At 38.0% G+C, this 19466-nt stretch overlaps 8 protein-coding genes across 12 annotated transcripts in view; 5 read left to right on the top strand and 3 right to left on the bottom strand.

Moving 5' to 3' along the window:
* Positions 363-2908, bottom strand: LOC104716825 (putative dihydroflavonol 4-reductase). 5 transcript variants are annotated; one of them, XM_010434272.2, is made up of 6 exons: positions 2610-2908; positions 2392-2520; positions 2136-2300; positions 1681-1986; positions 1422-1585; positions 363-656 (listed from the first exon to the last, which is right to left on the bottom strand). In XM_010434272.2, exons 1-5 carry the CDS (start codon positions 2865-2867, stop codon positions 1445-1447), a joined length of 999 nt encoding a protein of 332 aa, XP_010432574.1. In that variant the 5' UTR covers positions 2868-2908; the 3' UTR covers positions 363-656; positions 1422-1444. The 5 variants fall into 5 exon arrangements, with proteins under 5 accessions (XP_010432574.1, XP_019086838.1, XP_010432575.1 ...); XM_019231293.1 differs by lacking the exon at positions 363-656 and adding an exon at positions 677-749; XM_010434273.2 differs by lacking the exon at positions 363-656 and adding an exon at positions 1214-1310.
* Positions 433-1114, top strand: LOC104716824 (non-specific lipid-transfer protein 11-like). The gene is made up of 2 exons (XM_010434270.1): positions 433-807; positions 918-1114. The coding sequence occupies exons 1-2, from the start codon at positions 458-460 to the stop codon at positions 925-927; spliced, it is 360 nt and encodes a 119-aa protein (XP_010432572.1). The 5' UTR covers positions 433-457; the 3' UTR covers positions 928-1114.
* Positions 3031-5757, top strand: LOC104716823. The gene is made up of 7 exons (XM_010434269.2): positions 3031-3420; positions 3541-3629; positions 3731-3869; positions 4546-4644; positions 4776-4898; positions 5023-5282; positions 5403-5757. The coding sequence occupies exons 1-7, from the start codon at positions 3240-3242 to the stop codon at positions 5514-5516; spliced, it is 1005 nt and encodes a 334-aa protein (XP_010432571.1). The 5' UTR covers positions 3031-3239; the 3' UTR covers positions 5517-5757.
* On the top strand, positions 6165-8879 carry LOC104716822 (protein WEAK CHLOROPLAST MOVEMENT UNDER BLUE LIGHT-like 1). Its single transcript, XM_010434268.1, has 2 exons — positions 6165-6907; positions 6982-8879. Exons 1-2 carry the CDS (start codon positions 6329-6331, stop codon positions 8779-8781), a joined length of 2379 nt encoding a protein of 792 aa, XP_010432570.1. The 5' UTR covers positions 6165-6328; the 3' UTR covers positions 8782-8879.
* Positions 9061-11744, bottom strand: LOC104716821 (protein CYPRO4-like). The gene is made up of 2 exons (XM_010434267.2): positions 9949-11744; positions 9061-9538 (listed from the first exon to the last, which is right to left on the bottom strand). Exons 1-2 carry the CDS (start codon positions 11602-11604, stop codon positions 9257-9259), a joined length of 1938 nt encoding a protein of 645 aa, XP_010432569.1. The 5' UTR covers positions 11605-11744; the 3' UTR covers positions 9061-9256.
* On the top strand, positions 11996-14316 carry LOC104716820 (signal peptide peptidase-like 1). Its single transcript, XM_010434266.1, has 4 exons — positions 11996-12154; positions 12607-13520; positions 13614-13814; positions 14092-14316. The coding sequence occupies exons 2-4, from the start codon at positions 12723-12725 to the stop codon at positions 14209-14211; spliced, it is 1119 nt and encodes a 372-aa protein (XP_010432568.1). The 5' UTR covers positions 11996-12154; positions 12607-12722; the 3' UTR covers positions 14212-14316.
* LOC104716819 (peroxidase 47) lies at positions 16016-17527 on the top strand. Its single transcript, XM_010434265.2, has 4 exons — positions 16016-16274; positions 16372-16560; positions 16655-16817; positions 17148-17527. Exons 1-4 carry the CDS (start codon positions 16062-16064, stop codon positions 17525-17527), a joined length of 945 nt encoding a protein of 314 aa, XP_010432567.1. The 5' UTR covers positions 16016-16061.
* LOC104716817 (BRASSINOSTEROID INSENSITIVE 1-associated receptor kinase 1-like) overlaps positions 18466-19466 on the bottom strand; it is an 8786-nt gene continuing 7785 nt past the window's right edge. The window contains exon 13 of the mRNA XM_010434262.2: positions 18466-18743. Coding sequence (XP_010432564.1) covers positions 18726-18743 — 18 coding nt within the window. The 3' untranslated portion in view covers positions 18466-18725. The remainder of the gene's footprint in view (positions 18744-19466) is intronic.

Here is a 19466-nt window from a genome sequence, read left to right as displayed (position 1 = left end):
TTAGGAAGAAGAGAGAGTGAAGAACGGGCTCAGAGTCACCTTCTGGGTTTTATTTGGGCTTTTTATTCGGCCTTTCGACATTATTTTAAGGTTAAAAGTAACAAAACCTTATTGAATGAAATTAGTGGCCTTTAGCACAGTATATTATATTAGAACATATGAGACCCCAAAAGTCTTGCATCGTTTTGGATTTTCATAAACAACATAAAGCTATTTTCTCTCACATAAAGCTATTTTATCTTTTCAAGTTTTCAACTTCCACACCCACTCTAAATACATGACTTACAAAAAGCTTTGTCACTTCAATCACATGTTAGATGACATTTTATTTCTTCAGATTTCTCCCTCCTTATAAAATACACTAGATCAAGAAAACAATTCATTGAGAAAACAATTCATTGAGAAAACAAATCAAAACATAATTGTTAAAAACTCAATAAGTCAACAAAACCAAAAGATGAGGAACATTACTACTGCAACCCGGACAGTGTTACTGCTTGTTATTACAATTTTAATGGTGACTGCGTATCATGGAGAAGCCATAGCATGTCCGCAGGTAAACATGTACTTAGCACAATGTTTGCCTTATCTAAAAGCTGGGGGAACTCCTTCTGCAATGTGCTGCAACGGACTTAATAGTCTAAAAGCTGCTGCTCCTGCGAAATCCGATAGACAAGTAGCTTGCAATTGCTTGAAGAGTGTAGCTAATACAATCCCTGGTATTAATGATGATTATGCCAAACAACTCCCTGCTAAATGTGGTGTTAATTTGGGAGTTCCTTTCTCTAAGACCGTGGACTGTAACAGGTAGGCATATTGGAGTTTCTATTGATCTATTACGGTGACATGTGTAATTGTGAGAGCTTCTAACTAAATAATCATCTAATTGACCTCTGTTTTATTTGTTCTGTGAACAGCATAAACTGAAGTGTGACTACCAACGGCCATGCAGCTACAATAAAATGGATATACTAAAAGAACAAAAGCACCATGACCAGATTACACGGATACTCAGTATATTTTATCTTCTGAACATATATTTTCTAGATTTAAATCATATATATAGTTCTTGGCACATAAAATGTGATATTCCCACATATACATTTTCCTCTTTGCACTCACAGCCTCTTAAAATGCAGCTCCCACAAGCTTCTGAAATTTACCGTACTATAAAATCCGTGCGAAGATACGCAATAGAACCATGATAAATGACTTTTGTGAAATTCGAGTTCTTAAGATATTATTATCCGCATTTGCATATGAAGTTTTCCACATTTGTTTGACATACACGATTGAACCAAAGCAGTTTTCTAGTAAGAAATTAATCGATTGGGTTAAAACTGTAAACGTGAAAAGTAAAACTGTAGTCATCATACTGAACAAACATAGGGTACAAGGGAAATTATTATTCTTGGAAATACCTGAAAGATGGGAAATTTTAATTTCAGTATCGAATGACGCCCAAACTCTTCAACCAAGGGAGCATCTCCTCCAATCCTTCCTTAAGGCTTCGAGGGTTATAACCGAGTTCTCGCTTAGCCTTGTCACAAGAGTATGCCCACTGATGTCTCAGCACTGTCACAGTCTGTTCATTACAAATTACTACGACTTAAGATTATTCTATACCAAATAAGATAATCTATAATATGTTGGCAAGTAATGAATGCAATTGAAACTCACCGGAGGACTGATAAGTGGAAGCTTTCCTGTAACCCGAGAGATTAGAACAGATACCCATCCGTATGCGTTGATTGCCCATAATGGAATGCTAAAGTTTGGCTTCTTGGTTCCAGTAATCAGTGCAGCCATATCAAAGACAAGCTTGAAAGAAGCATTTTCCCCAGTGAGTAAGTATCTCTCACCAAGCCTACCTTTTTCCATTGCAGCAATCTGACCCTCCACAACATCATCAACATGGCTGAAGGAGTATCTATCATTCCCAGAGCCAATATATCCAGGTAATCTCCCGTTAAAGCGTTCGATTAACTAGAAGAACAACATTTCGATTAGTCTACCTATGAGTTGTAATTAAAGGAAATCAAATTCTGAAACGTATCATCACTTTCACCATCCCACCAATGCAACTCTAATCAGCAAAAAAGGAAAAGATTGAATAAACGTAGAGGGAATTGTACCAATCTAGCAACCATATTGCCTGTAGTAAGCTTGCCTGGACCATAGATAACACCAGGATACAGCAAAATTATAGGCAGACCATCAGAAGCAGCATTCAAAGCAATCTTATCAGCAGTAGCCTTAGATCTCTCATACTCCGTGCAGAAAAATTTCTCACTATGAACCTTATCACAAGACCAGATCAAATTAGAATGCAGTCGAAATCAAATAAAACACACACAAGGAACAAAATCAGGAAATTAGAGTTAAACATACTTGAGTCTCATCAGCAACAGATCCATCAGTAGACCCAAGAGCGAAGAAGGAAGAAGTGTACATAACCTTCTGCACGGTCTTCGTCTCCTTAACTGCTTCCAAGACGTTCTTCAGTCCACCAACGTTGACCTAAGCTTCAGAATCACCACCAGAACTCATGATCTCTCCGATTTTTGGTCGTAATAGACTTTAAAACGTGTAACCAAAAGCAAGCTTACTGAGATGAATCGGGATGGATCAGGAAGCCAAGGCTCGACTAAAGCCGCGGCGTGGAAAACGATATCGCAACCGGAGCAAGCATCCGCTAGTGAACGGTAGTCCGTAACGTCTCCGTAAGCGAGCTCGATTTCTGGAGGTAGATCAGAGAGGTCACTGGTGCGACGGACTAAGGCGCGTACGGAGTGGCCGCGACGGTGGAGAGCGTGGCAGAGTCGTGCGCCTAAGTAACCAGTAGAGCCGGTGACCAGTATTTTCATTTTTTTTTTAACCTTTTTGGAATACTCAAGTTTTATTTTACATAAAAAATCTATAAAAGACGCTTTTATACCCAACACCACACGTAATGAGTAAAAATAGTAAAAAATAAAAAAGGAAGGTTTTGGTTGTATAATTAAATGAGCACATAAAAAATAAAAATAAAAAGAAATTAAATAAAGCTCTGTCTCTCTCTCTCTCTATCTTTATCTTCCACGATTTGCTTTTTCCGGCGGAAGAAATCGAAATCGAATCTTCTTCTCTATAAGTGTGTGTGCCCGATTTGAAGCAGAGGAGAGTGTGTTGTTAGTAGTAGTAGGGAGTAATTCGAAGCTGAGATCTTGAGAGAATGGTGGGATGACGGCGGAGTGGAGATGGCGAGGGGAGGAGGAGAATGGATCGCCGGAGGAGGAGGAGGAGGAGGAGGAGGAGCTGGAGTTCTCTCTTTCAAAAGAATCACTCTACTCGTTTGCTTTTTCAACATTCTCATCGCTCTCTTTGTTCTTCGCTTTCTCTATTCTTCTTCTCTCCACATCTATTCCAATAACGACTATGGTGCGCCTTTTTTTTTTTTCCTTTTTCTGATTATCTTCTTCCTCCGATTGATTCGTCATCATGATGATTTTAGAAGTAGTATCTGATGCAGAGCTCTTTTGTTTTGTTCTTTTTATCCAGTTGTTAAGTACACAGCAGATGAGATTAGGAAAATGGAGGAATCTATTCGGATTCGAAGATCAAAAGAACCTACCGAGCTTGTTCAATTGGTTAGTCTACTACTGCAAAAGTTTCTATTTTCCTCAGATAGATGAATTTGATTGATTTCTCATTATGTTTCCATTGCTCTACGAAACCATTAATTTTATAGGTGAAGAAGCTGAAACATGAGGTCGCCGTTGCACAATCAAATACTGAACTGTCTCCTAATGTTAAACACAAACTAGTTGATGAGATCCTGCAGCGTTTGAAAAGCTCAGAGGAGAAGTCGAATATTACCCAGCTCAGAGGTTTGTGCTATTCCCCTACATAAGAACAAAGGGATGTCTTTGTTTTTGCTACTGTACTTTCAGAATCAGTGTCAAATATAAAAGTCTTTTATTTTCAAACTGCCACAAACTTACAATTTATGACTTTTCCTGATTAAATATCTGCTAAGGATCTGTCTTCTTCCAAAATTTGATTGTAATTTGTCTTATTACCTGTGAAAGATGTGGTCGATATCAAGAACTCAGTTTAGTAAAAAGCATTTATGTTGAAGTGGAATATAGCTCAATCTTTTCTATGTTCTTTAGATTTAGCTTACTTAACATTTTCATACGCCTCTCTAATTCCTTTCTATTTTGTCATGATATCCACCTTGTCAAGAAATTATATTTGTCATTATATTCACTTTACTTGAATAATTCTTACAATTTATTTATGTACTGACAAGGCTAATGAGCCATATGTGTTAATTCATAGTTATTTACAAGAGTAATAGGAATAAGGTGGAAGGTAGGAATGGGTTAATTTGTTTTGTTAGAGAAGTGACAAAGTCCTTACTCCTAATAATCTAGACTTTGTGACACTCGGTTGCTTTGAGACACTTGTTCCTTTGATCTCATTACCATAGTTATCCTTTGGCACATTCATGTCATCCCTGTATTGAACCTTAATACCTTATTATCTTCATTTGGCGAACAGAAACTGTAGAAATGTGGCGCAGTGAGAAGCTGAAGGAAGTTAAAGAGCTGATTCAAGAGCAAAATGGGGTAAACTCCACCCTCGTATTGGAGGAAGCAGGTATTTTCCTTGAGAGAGATTACTGAGTTTCTCAACTTGAGAGCAAAGATTCATTTTATGAGATCCTCCGGATAATCTATCATTGTTTTGTATAATTAGAGGGAAAATTCTTTTGTTCTGTAAATATCTAGGGATGCTTGTAAGAGCTTTGGAGATGGAGTGGGATGTGCTGTCTGAAGAGATCGGTTTCTGGTTACCTGCTGAGGTTACCAATGAAGAACACGATGATAAACCTGAAGGAGAGGAAGAGCCTGGTAATATTTCTTAGAAAAAAAATTACATTCGTGATCTCTGTTTTTTTTGCAGTTATTTGGGTGGAAAAGTGTGCTGACACTGGCAGATTCAAAACTCATGAGGTTGCACATTTTTTCCTTTCAGAGGAGATATTAGCAGGCAGACCAGTGCCAGCTGTATGTAATGCAGAGCTTCACACAGATTATGGTGGTGCTGCAGTGAGATGGGGACTTACACATCATAAAGAGAGTGCAGCTGATTGTTGCCAGGCTTGCTTAGACCAGGCAAGGCGTGCGAAACCTGGAGAAATGAGATGCAACATTTGGGTTTATTGCCCATCTGAGTTTGGTTGCTTCTCTCCAGATATTTATGAGCATAAACATCAGGAATGTTGGCTTAAATACGTAAGAGCTTACCTCGTTCACTTACTACTATATACCCAGTTCTCAGTTTCCTTGAGATATTACTCGTCCAAGTTGGTTTGAAAGCTTGTCTGATACAAATCATGTCTATGTAAATTGCAGGCAGAGAAGCCAAAACAGAATTTTAAAGACAGATACTCTGAGACATACAGAAACAACCACCCAAAAGCGCCTTCTATAGTTCCATGGGTTTCAGGTGTTGTAACGGCTGCTTGAGCAAAACCCATGTGGACAGATTGATGGGACAAATAGGAGTTAGTTTTGGTTTTTTCTCAGTTGTGTTAACATTTTGAGAGTCTTGGAACTTGGGAGTAACGTACCAAAGATGCTAACATCTTTGGCCAAATGTATACGTACGAGAATAGAATGTTTTGTTGTTTTTTGTTAATCGTGTTTAAACACTTGTGGCTTACCAAAAAAAACACATGGTCCAAGTTGAATATGGTTTGAGAAATCATGTTTTTTGTCCAAGCTTGTTCGATTTTTCTTATTGTGGATGAAAAGCTATCTATAGACATCGATCAAATGACTGTCTCCAGTTTCTGACAAAGAGTTATGATGAGGAAAAAAATCAGAGTCAGGTTGTATACAACACAATCTAAACAGAGCCACTTGATTATTAAGAGAATATATTTGTTAGCTTTCTTGTGATTTAGTTAGGGTCAAATGCTTGTGTGGTCTGTAAAGTCTATCATGTTATAGAACATGACATTACAATTTATAAACTCAATAATGAATGAAAATAAATAGGAACTAGAAAAACGGAGGGAAAAGAGAAAAAGAGAGGTGTTCATCATCTTTTGTTTCATTGGCTTATTCTAATTACAGACTTTTGATCTAATCCAGTGTGTTACCTCTCTTTTCTTGTCTAAAAATAAACTTCTTAATCCAAAAATCAATGACATTCCCTTCTACTTTCTTCGGTTTTTCCTTTTCCTCTTGTAAGCTCTTTTCATTGATTGTTTCTCTTGGTGACCATCTTCGTTCAAACGTTTCTCTTGTAAGTTTTGCTTTCTAGGCATCCTCCAATGGAGGATTTAAAGACAATAGAAGCAGTATCTCCTCCAGAAGATTCTACTGGGACCTCAAATGTTATTGATAATGGTGAAATTGTAAGGCCTGATGAGTTGCAGCAACCTCAAGCAATACCAACAATACTCGAAAACAATGAAGCTATTCAACAATCATCTCAATGTGAAGATTCAACAGAAAATGGGAAAACTTATCTGGATGACACTTTTTTACCCTCAACTTTATCAAACTCTCAAGTAGAAGAAACACAAGATTTTCAAACTACTCCTGATCTTGTTTCTCCCTCTGTTGATATTGTTCTGCCTCGCGTAAACACCAAGTATGGAGCAGAGCGCACAACAAGAAATGGATTGTCTCCAAGATCTCTGTCCCCAAGATGCATTGGATCTCCAAGAGCACTCCTGTCTCCGAGGTTTGCAGGATCAACATCACCACTGAGCAATGGAACACCAAGAAGTATGGATTCTTATAGAGACTCAATTGATACAGCATCACCTTTTGAATCTGTTAAAGAAGCCGTCTCAAAATTTGGCGGAATTACTGATTGGAAAGCACATAGAATGCAAGTATTAGAGGTATATTTACTTGTGTCTGTATATACATATCTGACTTATTTGCCTAGAGTTGTACTCACTGTTTTTGGTTGCAGCGACGCAAGTTTGTGGAACAAGAGCTCGACAAGATCCAGGACGAGATTCCTGAATACAAAAAGAAATCAGAGATGGTCGAGAAGTCAAAAATGCTAGCGGTTGAGGAGCTAGAGAGCACAAAGAGACTCATAGAAGAGTTGAAGCTTAATCTTGACAAAGCCGAAACAGAAGAACGACAGGCAAAACAGGACTCTGAGCTTGCCAAGATGAGAGTTGAAGAGATGGAACAAGGAATTGCTGATGAAGCTAGTGTTGCAGCTAAAGCACAGCTTGAAGTGGCTAAGGCAAGACATACATCCGCAATTTCAGAATTAGAATCTGTCAAGGAAGAGCTACAAAAAATTCAAAACGAGTATGATGCTTTGGTAAAAGAAAAAGAGTTGGATGTGAAGGAAGCCGAAGAAGCGGTTCTTGCTTCTAAAGAAGTTGAGAAGAAAGTTGAAGAACTCACTATAGAGTTGATAGCTACAAAGGAATCACTGGAATGTGCGCATTCTTCTCATTTGGAGGCGGAAGAACTCAAGTTTGGAGCAGCCATGCTGCGTGATCAGGAGACTCATCGGTGGGAGAAAGAGCTAAAGCAAGCAGAAGAGGAACTCCAAAGACTTAAGCAGCATATAGTTTCTACAAAGGAACTAAAAGTGAAACTTGAATTTGCTTCACCCTTGCTGCTTGATTTGAAGAAAGAATTGGCAGATCATATGGAATCATCCCAGTCGAAGGAGGAAACAGGTTCCTTGGTAGCAAACAGTGAGATTTCATTACAGGAAAAAACCAATACAGATATACAAAAGGCTGTTGCTTCTGCAAAGAAGGAACTCGAAGAAGTGAATGCTAATGTAGAGAAAGCAACTTCTGAAGTGAACTGCTTAAAGGTAGCATCCTCTTCCTTGAGACTGGAAATTGAGAAAGAGAAATCAGCACTTGACTCAATCAAACAAAGAGAAGGGATGGCATCAATAACGGTTGCTTCTCTAGACGCTGAGATAGACATAACGAGGTCCGAAATAGCTTTGGTTGAGTCGAAGGAAAAAGAAGCCAGAGAAGAAATGGTGGAGCTACCAAAGCAACTGCTACAAGCAAGTCAAGAGGCTGAGGAAGCCAAATCATTCGCTGAACTTGCTCGTGAAGAACTAAGAAAGTCTCAAGAAGAAGCAGAGCACGCAAAGGCTGGAGCCAGTACAATGGAGAGCAGATTAATTGCAGCGCAGAAAGAAATTGAGGCTATTAAAGCTTCAGAGAGGCTGGCTTTAGCTGCCATCAAGGCCTTGCAAGAGAGTGAATCTAGTTCAAAGGACAATGCTGTTGATTCTCCGAGAACCGTAACACTGACAATAGAGGAGTACTATGAGCTTAGCAAGCGTGCTCATGAGGCTGAAGAAGAAGCCAACGCAAGAGTTGCAGCAGCGGTTTCTGAGATGGAGGAAGCAAAAGAAACAGAAAAGAGAAACTTGGAGAAGTTGGAAGAAGTAAACAAAGAGATGATTGAAAGAAAGGAAACACTTGCAGGAGCAATGGACAAGGCTGAGAAGGCTAAAGAAGGGAAGTTGGGTGTAGAACAAGAGCTGAGAAAATGGAGGGAAGAACATGAAAAAAAGAGAAAGACTGGCGATAGTGGAGAGAACATAGAAAAAAGTCACGAAAGAAGCATTGAAGGGTCGAAGGAGAAAGAAGCTGATACTAATGAGTCAAACAGAACAGAAACAGATCCAGTCCCACAAGCTACTCCTGGAAAGAAAAAGAAGAAACTTTTCCCAAGATTTTTAATGTTCTTGATGAAGAAGAAGTCACATAAGTGAGTTCGATGTAACTGATTGTGAAGACTTCTGTAATGTATAAATCTATACTATAATAGAAGATTTAAAGCTTCCTCAGTGTAAACATGTCTGAAACCCAACAGGACCAAGGTTTGTTTATGTGATATGAGTTAGTCCAATGAATCAAATAATACACAGTTGCCAATTGAAACGTGGAAAAAAGTTGAGCACCTTTCTAGCAATTTTTTCCCCAGTAACATTCATAGTCCTGTTAATTCGAGTGAATTGGATAAGCTTTCTTCATTCTACAACATCTTTCAATGAAAAAGAAAAACCGAAACGTTTACAATACGATCTTAAAAAGTCAAGCCAATGAAACTTAGCAACATCATTAGATGTCTTGTCTCTGAATCTAACAGCGTACTAAGAGCCAGAACATTGAAATTTCACATGGTTACAAACAGACTTGAATTCAGATTATGTAAACTTGTGGTCCATCACTTGCCTGTCTCACCAGTCACCGCTTGCTGGATAAGCTGAAAGAGCTAACCTTCATGGGAGTTGCAATGACCAAAGGCGCTTCAGGTGAACCAGAGATTGCAAAGTTGTCATTCATGAAGCGACTGTCCACGATAGATTCATTTCGAAGGACTATCTTGTAGCAGTAGCATTTCTTCAGCCCTTCCTGCTCATGGTAGCATTCATGAGATCCATTCTTCACTTGCTGAAAGTTCCATATCACACTGAACTTTCCAACAGTTGCAACCACATGACGCTCCTGTTTCCCATCTTCCGTGACCTATATATCAAAATTTTCAACAAGAAAGGATAGATAAAAAGAGTCAGGAATCAACTATTAGTAAAAAGTCATTTCACTACAAGAATGATTCAACACTAGTAAAAGTTCTTTAATCAAAAATCAAGGTTGAAACACAAGGCAACTGAAGAACACTTTGACTGTAAAAATTGAAAAGTGTGCCATATTGAAAAAGACAAAGTACAGTTTGTCCTGCAGCAGACTAGACATTTTTAATTGTATTCTTCAACTCAAAAAAAGAAAGAAATGGCATAGAAAACTCTGGTTTTGGGGTGCAAGAAACATTCAGGCATCTAGAGTTTGTATGCACTATACTATGAGCAAAACATGTAAAATTTCAAGAATGTGACTTTGTCAGCATGAATATAAACTGCAACTAGAGTTTTGCTTACCCAAGAAAACTGAGCATTGCGGAACTTGTTGTCAGCTCCAGCTAAATGGGCATCAAGAGGTCTCAACTTAAGCAGCCTTGGTGCGGCAATCTTATTTCCCATGCGGCCCTCGAAGCCGGTCTTTGCTTTGCCACTTTTATCCGTGAAAAGGGTACAGATAACAATCAAATATGTGTCAGTTGTACCAACTATCCATTTCCCATCGAATGTAGCATCCACATGAGTAACAGGTGCACCCAGTCCAGGGAAAGCCGTCTTTGCCTGCCTCATAGTGTTGCTAGAGTAAAGTCTAATCTTTCCATCAAGAGAGCCAACAACAATTGAGCCATCACCAGTAGTCGCAAAGCACTGGAAGTTAGTACCTCTAGAAAACTGATGCCCCTGAGCCCAATTCAAGACAGGAGTATTCGCAGTAGCAAGATCCTGAACCATTCCATACCGGTCACGCATATCCCACCTGCAAAGCCTATTGTTATCCAGACCAAGAAACGTTGACGCAGACGGGTCCAATTGAGCACCTTTACCATCATTAGTAATATCACTCATAGAGATATCCACACCATCTTTCTCAAACTTCCACTCAGAAATAACCTTCCCGGTCTCAATGTCAAGCTGATGGATTCCTCGTGAATGAGGCGTTTGACTCATAGGACTCATGAGCAGCATGTTAGTCTCAGCTCTCATGAGAAGAGCCTTCTTGGGTGCAGAGGAGTGAGCCCGACCATAACCAGGCTCAAAGTTAACACAAACACCTTTCCCTTGAATCCCCTGCCTCATGTTCTTAAAAACCTGAATACCAGAATCCCCAACAAGAAAACTATTATCCAAAGCACCTAGAGCTAAGCTATGTATACCCTCACTTGTAGCTTCCTCAAAGGCCTCAGTCAAATCCTGTGTATCTCTCGCAGGAGTTGCAGATCCTCCTGGGCTCTGAAGCAAAATATCATCAGCATCTTCCCACATTGAATCATCAGCAGCTTCAGGATTCGCCCACCCAATGAAATCTTTCCCATAGATTTTTGCCTTATTGGCTTCATTCATCTCAACGCCATGATTGTTCTCAAACAAGCAATTGTTAAAACTGCTCACAAAAGCAGAGAAATCTTCGCCGCTTGCGAATTTTATAGCCCAGACAGCTTTAGCAACGAAATCAACACGGCGTTGATCTTTATAAGCCTTCAATTGCATCTCATCAGAGACTTTTTCACGGATCTTGCTTCCGACTTTCAAAACCCACCATTCGTTATCCACATCTCCGTTCACATCATCGTCGTCGTCGTCCTCATCATCTCCATCTCCTTTTTTGTCGGTCTTAACGAAACAGTAAGCAGTCAACTTCTCAGCAGTGACCCATTTGGCTTTGGGTGTGTTCCCATTGATGTATCGGAAAAGGCGAGCTGAGTTCTGGGTAGACGAAGGGGCCTGCGCCGATGGGTATTTCAGCTTCAGGGCTTTGAGTTTCGCCTCGACGTCGTCTAGTGATGAAGAAGGAGATTTGGAGCCACCGGAGGAAGAAATGAATAACGTATCGTCCCTGGAGTCTTGGAACTTGTCTTCCTCTTCTTCGGCCTCTCTGCCTTCTTCGTACTCTTCATACTCATCCTCCTCATCTGAGGAACAGATCTCTAGATCTTCATGACTGTGAGCTGCTCCCATATCGAAAGAATCCTAGTGGGAAATGAAAAGAGCTAGAGAGAGAAGAGAGAATCTAAAAAACAACGGCAATGAGATTGAAACGAGAGGGTGGGAAACTGAAGAAGACAAGACGAAGAGCGCAAGTTCGAATTTTGAAAAATTAGGGTTTTCTCAAACCGGCTATAGCCAGTAAGTAAGTACCCTGCAGAGTAGTACAGTACTGTACTATTAAAATACCGGCTACAGCAAGTTGAAAACAAGTTCAATGATTTGGTTCAATTCAAATTTCAAAATAAAATTGCTGGTCCGATTTTTTAGTGGTACGGTTATGTTTTTCTCTAAATTATTTGTAGGCGTATAAAACGTTGCCGTTGTACTCGGAGTACAATACGTTATCGTTTTTGATGTTGATATCGTAATACGTTAACGCACAGTTTTTTTTAATTTACTCGGAGAGAAGTGAAATTGGGAGAGAGGATCCAACCACGCGACTGAAACGCTGAGACCTAGATCCCGATAATCTCCGGTTTCTTCACTTCACTGTCTCCTCCGTTGTTAGGGTTTCTCTCAGGTCTATTCCTTGCTCTCTCTCTCGATCTTATTTCTTCTCTTTCAACTGAGATGGATTTATTGTTTGGTTTCCCACATTAAATTTGTTTTTGTTGCTGAGAAGAAGAATTGTGTGAATTGATTTCTGATTTATATATTGAATTCCTCGATATTGATTCATTGAAATAGCAATTTGTCTTCTTATTTCTGGGTTTGTTAATAAAAAAAAATGTAGTAACTTGGAGAGTTGAGTTTCCTTAATGTCAATCTGCTTATAAACAATTTGAGATTAACCTTTTCATTCTTAAAGAACTCAACTTTAACTCTTTGAGGTGTTAATTTGCAACAGACATGTACATTAGTGTTCAGTTACCATGTCCTGTGATCACCCTTGTTCTGTAAAGCTCGTAAAGACTTGAGCTTTTTTTTTATATATATTAAGGTGGCTTACATGAGTTTTTTGGTGTGATGCAGGTTCACATCTTTTCGAAAGTTATTGCAACTTCTTATGCGTTTCAAATATTCGCTTGTATGCGACAAGGCTTAGTGGGTGGGACATATATATAAGCTGAAGGAACTTTTCTCTTATCATGGAGACTCTATGGACTCTTTTGTATCTCCTAGAACCTGCACCAGCCACTCTCATTGTCACAGCTGTCACTGTCACTTTTGCATCCGCTTTCCGTGCACTTAACTATGGCAAAGAGATGGAGAGAAATCGTGACTTCTCTGAAGCTTCCATTACACTAGATAGCTCCCAGGCCTTGATGATCCCAGTAATGAGCTCTTGCAGTTTGCTTCTCATGTTCTACTTGTTCTCTTCTGTCTCGCAGCTCCTGACTGCGTTTACAGCCATTGCTTCTGTTTCATCTCTCTTCTATTGGTTATCACCATATGCTGTATATATTAAGACGCAGCTTGGTCTGTCTGATCCCTTCGTCTCACGCTGCTGCTCCAAATCGTTTACAAGAATCCAAGGATTGCTACTTGTGGCTTGTGCTGTGACAGTTGTGGCATGGCTCATCTCTGGCCATTGGGTTCTGAACAATTTGCTTGGGATCTCCATCTGTATTGCGTTTGTCAGCCATGTTCGTCTGCCCAATATTAAAATATGTGCTATGCTACTCGTGTGTCTCTTTGTATACGACATATTCTGGGTTTTCTTCTCTGAAAGATTCTTTGGTGCTAACGTTATGGTTACTGTGGCAACCCAGCAAGCATCAAACCCAGTTCACACAGTAGCTAACAGTTTGAATCTACCTGGACTGCAATTGATCACTAAGAAACTGGAACTGCCAGTGAAAATTGTGTTTCCTCGGAACCTATTGGGAGGTGTAGTGCCCGGTGTGAGTGCCTCAGATTTCATGATGCTTGGTCTTGGTGACATGGTACATACTAAAACCCTTCTTTATATGTTTACTAACTGTAAGAAATGTTCTTCGTCAGATTATAGTTTTAACTGATTTATTATATTGTTCCAGGCTATCCCCGCAATGCTTTTGGCTTTGATCCTCTGTTTTGACCATCGAAAAACTAGAGACGTGGTGAATATTTTCGATCTAAAATCTTCCAAGGGGCACAAATACATATGGTATGCACTTCCCGGATACGCCATTGGCTTGGTGGCTGCTCTAGCAGCAGGTGTATTGACCCATTCACCTCAGCCAGCTCTACTTTATCTGGTAATATATCTCCATCTTTTGAACTTCTTTGTTCCGTTGATGTTGCATGAAAAGTATATATTTTACATGTATCTGTGCACAACAGATTATCAGCACTTGATTCAACCGAAAGTTTGGTGATAGTACCTTTCTAGTTCCAATCCAATGTTTGTCCTAAGTTTGTTGATAGTACCTTTCTAGTTCCAATCCAGTGTCATTTTTGTATATTTTTATGAGCTCATTTAGTGTGAAGTGAGTGTGTGATGTTTAATCTGTTTTCGATGTGGGGTATATACAGGTACCATCGACATTAGGACCGGTGATCTTCATGTCTTGGCGGAGAAATGATCTTGCGGAGCTGTGGGAAGGTCCTGCGTCATCCAATCTCACTGAGAAATCTCATGAAATAGAGATATGAGTTTATATATCAATCAAAGATTATTCAGAAACCTAAACTTAAATAAATAAAAAACATTAAACAAAGACGTTTAGTAGGAATGATATCAGATCAAGAGTTCTTGTATTCTTAAGTTGACAAAAAAAAAGAAAATCAAAACAACAAAGGAAATAGTCGACCAGAGAGAGATGTTGTTGTCTTCATGTCCCCTCATTTGTTTGCGTTACACATATCTTTCATACAACCAAAATATTAAGTTCTTTCTTCAAAAGTTGATCCTTTTCTAGTTTTCTTATTATTAGAGACTAATACCGATGGTAAAATAGTAGGTGTTAATGTTGAGCTTAATATTTAAATTATGTCAAGGTTTAAGTGTGTACCAATTACACAAATTTAGTATAATTTATTTTCCACTCAAATTCTTAGAACTTTTCATTTTTCTCTATAAAACTAAAACCCACTAAGATTAATTAACAATAAACCAACAAAAACAAAATTAAATTAAACATATAATACCAACAAAATATATATAAATATACAAAACACTATACATGTGCTTGTAACGTATTTGAAAACAATTGTCTAAGAAACGTAGTGAAGAAATACGTAGAAGATATATATATTAGACCCTCGATAGACCAGTAGTATCATGAAGCGTATAACACTTGCCAAAAAGTAACAAAAGGAAGAAACATTTACAAGTTCAACTGTTCTTGTCTTCACCGGATAAGGAAGTGGAAGAATGTACCACTAAAAAATTCCGCGTCGGAAGCACTCAGTGTTAAAGTGAAACTGACATGCGATTTACATTAAAAATACCAAACTGTCTTGTCCATTTCTACGGACAATATTGCTAGCTAATGGAAGCCAGCTACATGTATCTCGCTTTCTCCTTGACTTTTTCGTTTTCTTGAGTTCTTCTCTTCAAAACGAGATGCGTCTATAAGTTTTGCACACATATTAGTCGCTGATCAAATCCGCCATTATCTTATTCAGCACTAAAATGTCTAGATTTCAAGAATGTAGACAAGTTCTAGATTGGTCGAACCATCTCTACACCGTCCACATTTCCATAAGGATTCTTTTTTTTTTTTTTGAAAAAGGTATAAGGATTCTTTGTTCAAACAAATATATACTTCATCTGAACAAAACGGAACATCATCAAGCTCCACAATCTTAAACAAAACTGAAGAATTTATGGGATCTAACGACGTTTATTTAGGTTTGAGACTTCTCATAACTATATATCACATGTTTTTTAACCTTTTGGCAACAAAACAACTATAATTCTTTTGGTTAAGCATTTTGTTTTAATTAGTTAATTTCAAACTCTCTCATTTTTTATGAAATTTTCATTCATATAAAATAATCAAAGTTTAGATCATAACTAAAAACTTGGTCAGCTATAGCAAGCGTGAGGTATTAGCCAGTGTTTTTAATTTTATTTTAAACTTATTGAGGTAATACATATATATATAGTGCTATTAAATAAAAATTGTGTGGACAAAGCGAATTCGAGTTTCGGTAAAGGAAAGAAATGGTCGTATGTGTCAACACTACGTGCCACTTTTCATGCAATAACATGCAAATTAGGTCAGCCATTTGGAATAAAATAACTATAGTTTTCACTATGATAAGAGTAAACGGGAAGGCACAATAGACCACTATCCCAAACTTTAATATGCTTCCACCTCATCATGGGACCAATCAATACACAAATTAAAATGTAGGTGTGTATATATATATTCCAACCACTCCAATATGAAGCGTCTCTGATTGCGACTTCGTACTATATATATAAGCGATATACAGAGTGAAGCTGCTTAATTAAACTGATTATCATACTAACAAGACGTAAGATAGACAATAAGATGATTAGGGCGAATATAGTGAGCGTGATTCTGTTGATGCATGCCATTGTTGGGTTTCCATTTCATGCGAGAGGCTTAAGTATGACTTACTACATGATGAACTGCCCTTTCGCCGAACAGATTGTGAAGAACAGTGTTAACAATGCTCTTCGAGCCGATCCAACATTAGCCGCAGGTCTTATCCGTATGTTGTTCCACGACTGTTTCATTGAGGTAACGTTCTCTCTCTCTCCATGCATATTCTCATTAATCGTGTGTTTTACGTTATTTTTTTTTTTGGAGAACTTAAGTTTCCTTTTGTCCTATTAAGGGATGTGACGCGTCGATTCTGCTAGATTCAACAAAAGATAACACCGCGGAAAAGGATTCGCCTGCGAATCTGAGTCTACGTGGCTACGAGATCATAGATGATGCAAAAGAAAAAATCGAGGATAGATGTCCTGGAGTTGTATCTTGCGCAGATATTATTGCCATGGCTGCTAGAGATGCTGTCTTTTGGGTAATTAAGCGAATTAAGATTTTGAACCCTTGATTAAATATATTAAATATGATTAATTTGTGTACTTAATCTAATGAGTAGTTGGAATTATTAGGCTGGTGGTCCATACTATGACATACCAAAAGGAAGATTTGATGGTAAAAGATCGAAGATAGAAGATACAAGAAATCTACCTTCACCTTTTCTCAATGCCTCCGAACTCATTCAAACTTTTGGCCAACGTGGCTTCACTCCACAAGACGTTGTTGCTCTCTCTGGTGAGTTCTTTTACATCACTCTTGGATTCCATACGTACGCGTGTGTGTTTATATTTCTACTAGGTATTAATTAGTATTTACCTCTATAAAGGAAAATACGTGGAACTTTAGCTCAAAATTTTTTTAGAACGAGAATAAATTTTTTTATTGTTTTATTAGTTTCATATTATATATATATATATATATATATATATATTATTTTTTTTATTGGTTATTCTTATTGTTTAAATACAACTAAATTGTGGATAAATTTGTTCATCATATAAAAGAATTCAAGACAATGAATGCTCTAGAATCTGTTTTGGTTTTAACTTGTGGAATATAATATAGGAGCACATACCCTAGGAGTTGCACGATGCTCCTCCTTCAAGGCTAGACTTACCGTCCCAGACTCTTCAATGGACTCGACGTTCGCAAACAGTCTTTCCAAAACTTGCAGTGCGGGTGACAATGCAGAGCAACCCTTTGATGCGACCCGCAACGATTTCGACAATGCTTACTTCAATGCACTCCAGAGAAAATCAGGAGTCCTATTTTCAGACCAAACCTTATTCAACACTCCAAGGACCAGGAATATCGTTAATGGCTATGCTTTCAACCAAGCAAGGTTCTTCTTTGATTTCCAACAGGCCATGCGCAAAATGAGCAATCTTGATGTTAAACTTGGCTCTCAAGGTGAAATCCGTCAAAATTGTCGGAGCATTAACTAGCCTAGGCCATATATATATATATATAGCTATGACTATGATTTATGTATTCATGCTCCCACTTTTAATTATATCGACTCTATCATATATATGAATCATGAAGCTCCTATATCCTCCCATGTAAAATTTGTGTACCTTTCGTAATATGCAGTTGTATACTTAAGGATTGTGGGTTTCAGATATCCATCAAAGCATAATACTTTGTGATCTTGTATTTAATTTAGGTTTATGAGCTTTTATCTCACAAAAATTGAGAATTAGTAAAATATGGTTTGTATATGTATCTAAAAGAGTAATAAAAGTGTCCAGAAGAGTAAAATAAGTGGGGGTTATTAGTTTGAGATTTGAATAAAGTTTTAAAGATTTCAAATGTTATGTAGAATCTGTTGTTATTAGATCATGATTTTATTAAACTCTGTTAAAGTTTAGTGTTATTAGTTTATGATATGTAAAAAGTCATTTAAAATCTTAACAAATTTGGGTTATTGGATTCAGACTTTTATAAAGTCATTAAAAGTTTTGTGTTATTCAATTAAAACAAAAAAAATCTAGGATTGTTAATTATTATGTTATTGGTTCATGATTTTAGACACTTTCTTTACAAAATAAAGTCATGGAAAGTATCATAAAAATACAGGGATTGTTTGTAGGAATTTAAAAGATTTTAGAAAACTAATCAACAAAACTCTCTAGCAATCTTTAACAATCCTTCATTTCTTCACTTTTAATGATTTTATTGAACTCTTAAAAGTCTTCATACATACCTACATTTCACATGGGACCATATCCAAGACCAAAGTCTCTTATCTCGGTTGAACAAATCTCCGAATGTATAAATTACAAGATAACACAGAAGGGACCTTAAAATGTCTAAAATTTGATATAAATGTGTAATATGTTAAACTCATGTAGCGAATAAACAGAAGACGAGACCTGAAGCAGGGGGTCAAGAACAGTTAATGAGATACAAATGTGAATCAAGAAGTTACAACAATCGTCAAGTAACTTTAATGACATGTTTGGGTTTTAGCTTTCAACAACATTCAAATCCCTTTTCATTTAACACTTACAAACCCAATCTGATCCTCATGTATTCACTTAATAACCAATAATAATATGCAGCAGGAGAAACTAAAACCCTCAATAAATACACCCAAAAAGAAAAAAGAAAAAAGACAGAGAAAGCATCCGTGGTCGAATCCTATCTGGGACCCGAGGGGTATTCGTTTTCGATCTGGGAAGTGGAATCGCCAATGATCCAGCCAGACACGGCTGGATGATGCGTTGGGTAGTTGAAATCTTGTCTGAACATTTCCTCCTTTTGCCATTCTTCCCATCTCTCAGCTAAACCATCTCCTTCAAGCATTCTTACAACTTCAGACATTTTGGGTCTTTCCATTGGTGAACTCTGAGTGCAGAGCAGAGCCACTTGGATTAGTTGCTCCACTTCTTCGTCTATGTAATTACCCTGAAGATCAACATCTACTAGTGCTTCCAACTTCTTCTCTTTTAACAACCCTTTCACCTGGTACCAAACAAAACACCCCTAATTAACACAAACAGAGAAGCAACACAGATCATTAAAGTATACAAGTGGGAAACACATGTTATATACCCAGTCTAGTAGCATGACATCATCGTCATTCGCAAGGCGAGCAAGATCAAAAGCCCTTTGTCCAGTGATGAGCTCAAGAAGCATGACTCCATATCCGAAGACATCTGTTTTCTCTGATGATTTCCCTGTAGAAAGGTACTCTGGGGCAATATGACCAATTGTACCACGCACTGCAGTTGTCACATGTGTGTCTTTGTAGTCCATGAGTTTTGCGAGTCCAAAGTCCCCAACCACTGCTTCAAACTCTTCGTCCAACAATATATTTGCAGCTTTCACATCTCGATGAATGATCTTTGGGTCGCAATGATCATGTAAATATGCAAGCCC

Source organism: Camelina sativa, chromosome 10 (assembly GCF_000633955.1).
Source record: "Camelina sativa cultivar DH55 chromosome 10, Cs, whole genome shotgun sequence".
Taxonomy (NCBI): Eukaryota; Viridiplantae; Streptophyta; class Magnoliopsida; order Brassicales; family Brassicaceae; genus Camelina; species Camelina sativa.
This window is presented reverse-complemented; position numbering and strand designations above follow the sequence as displayed.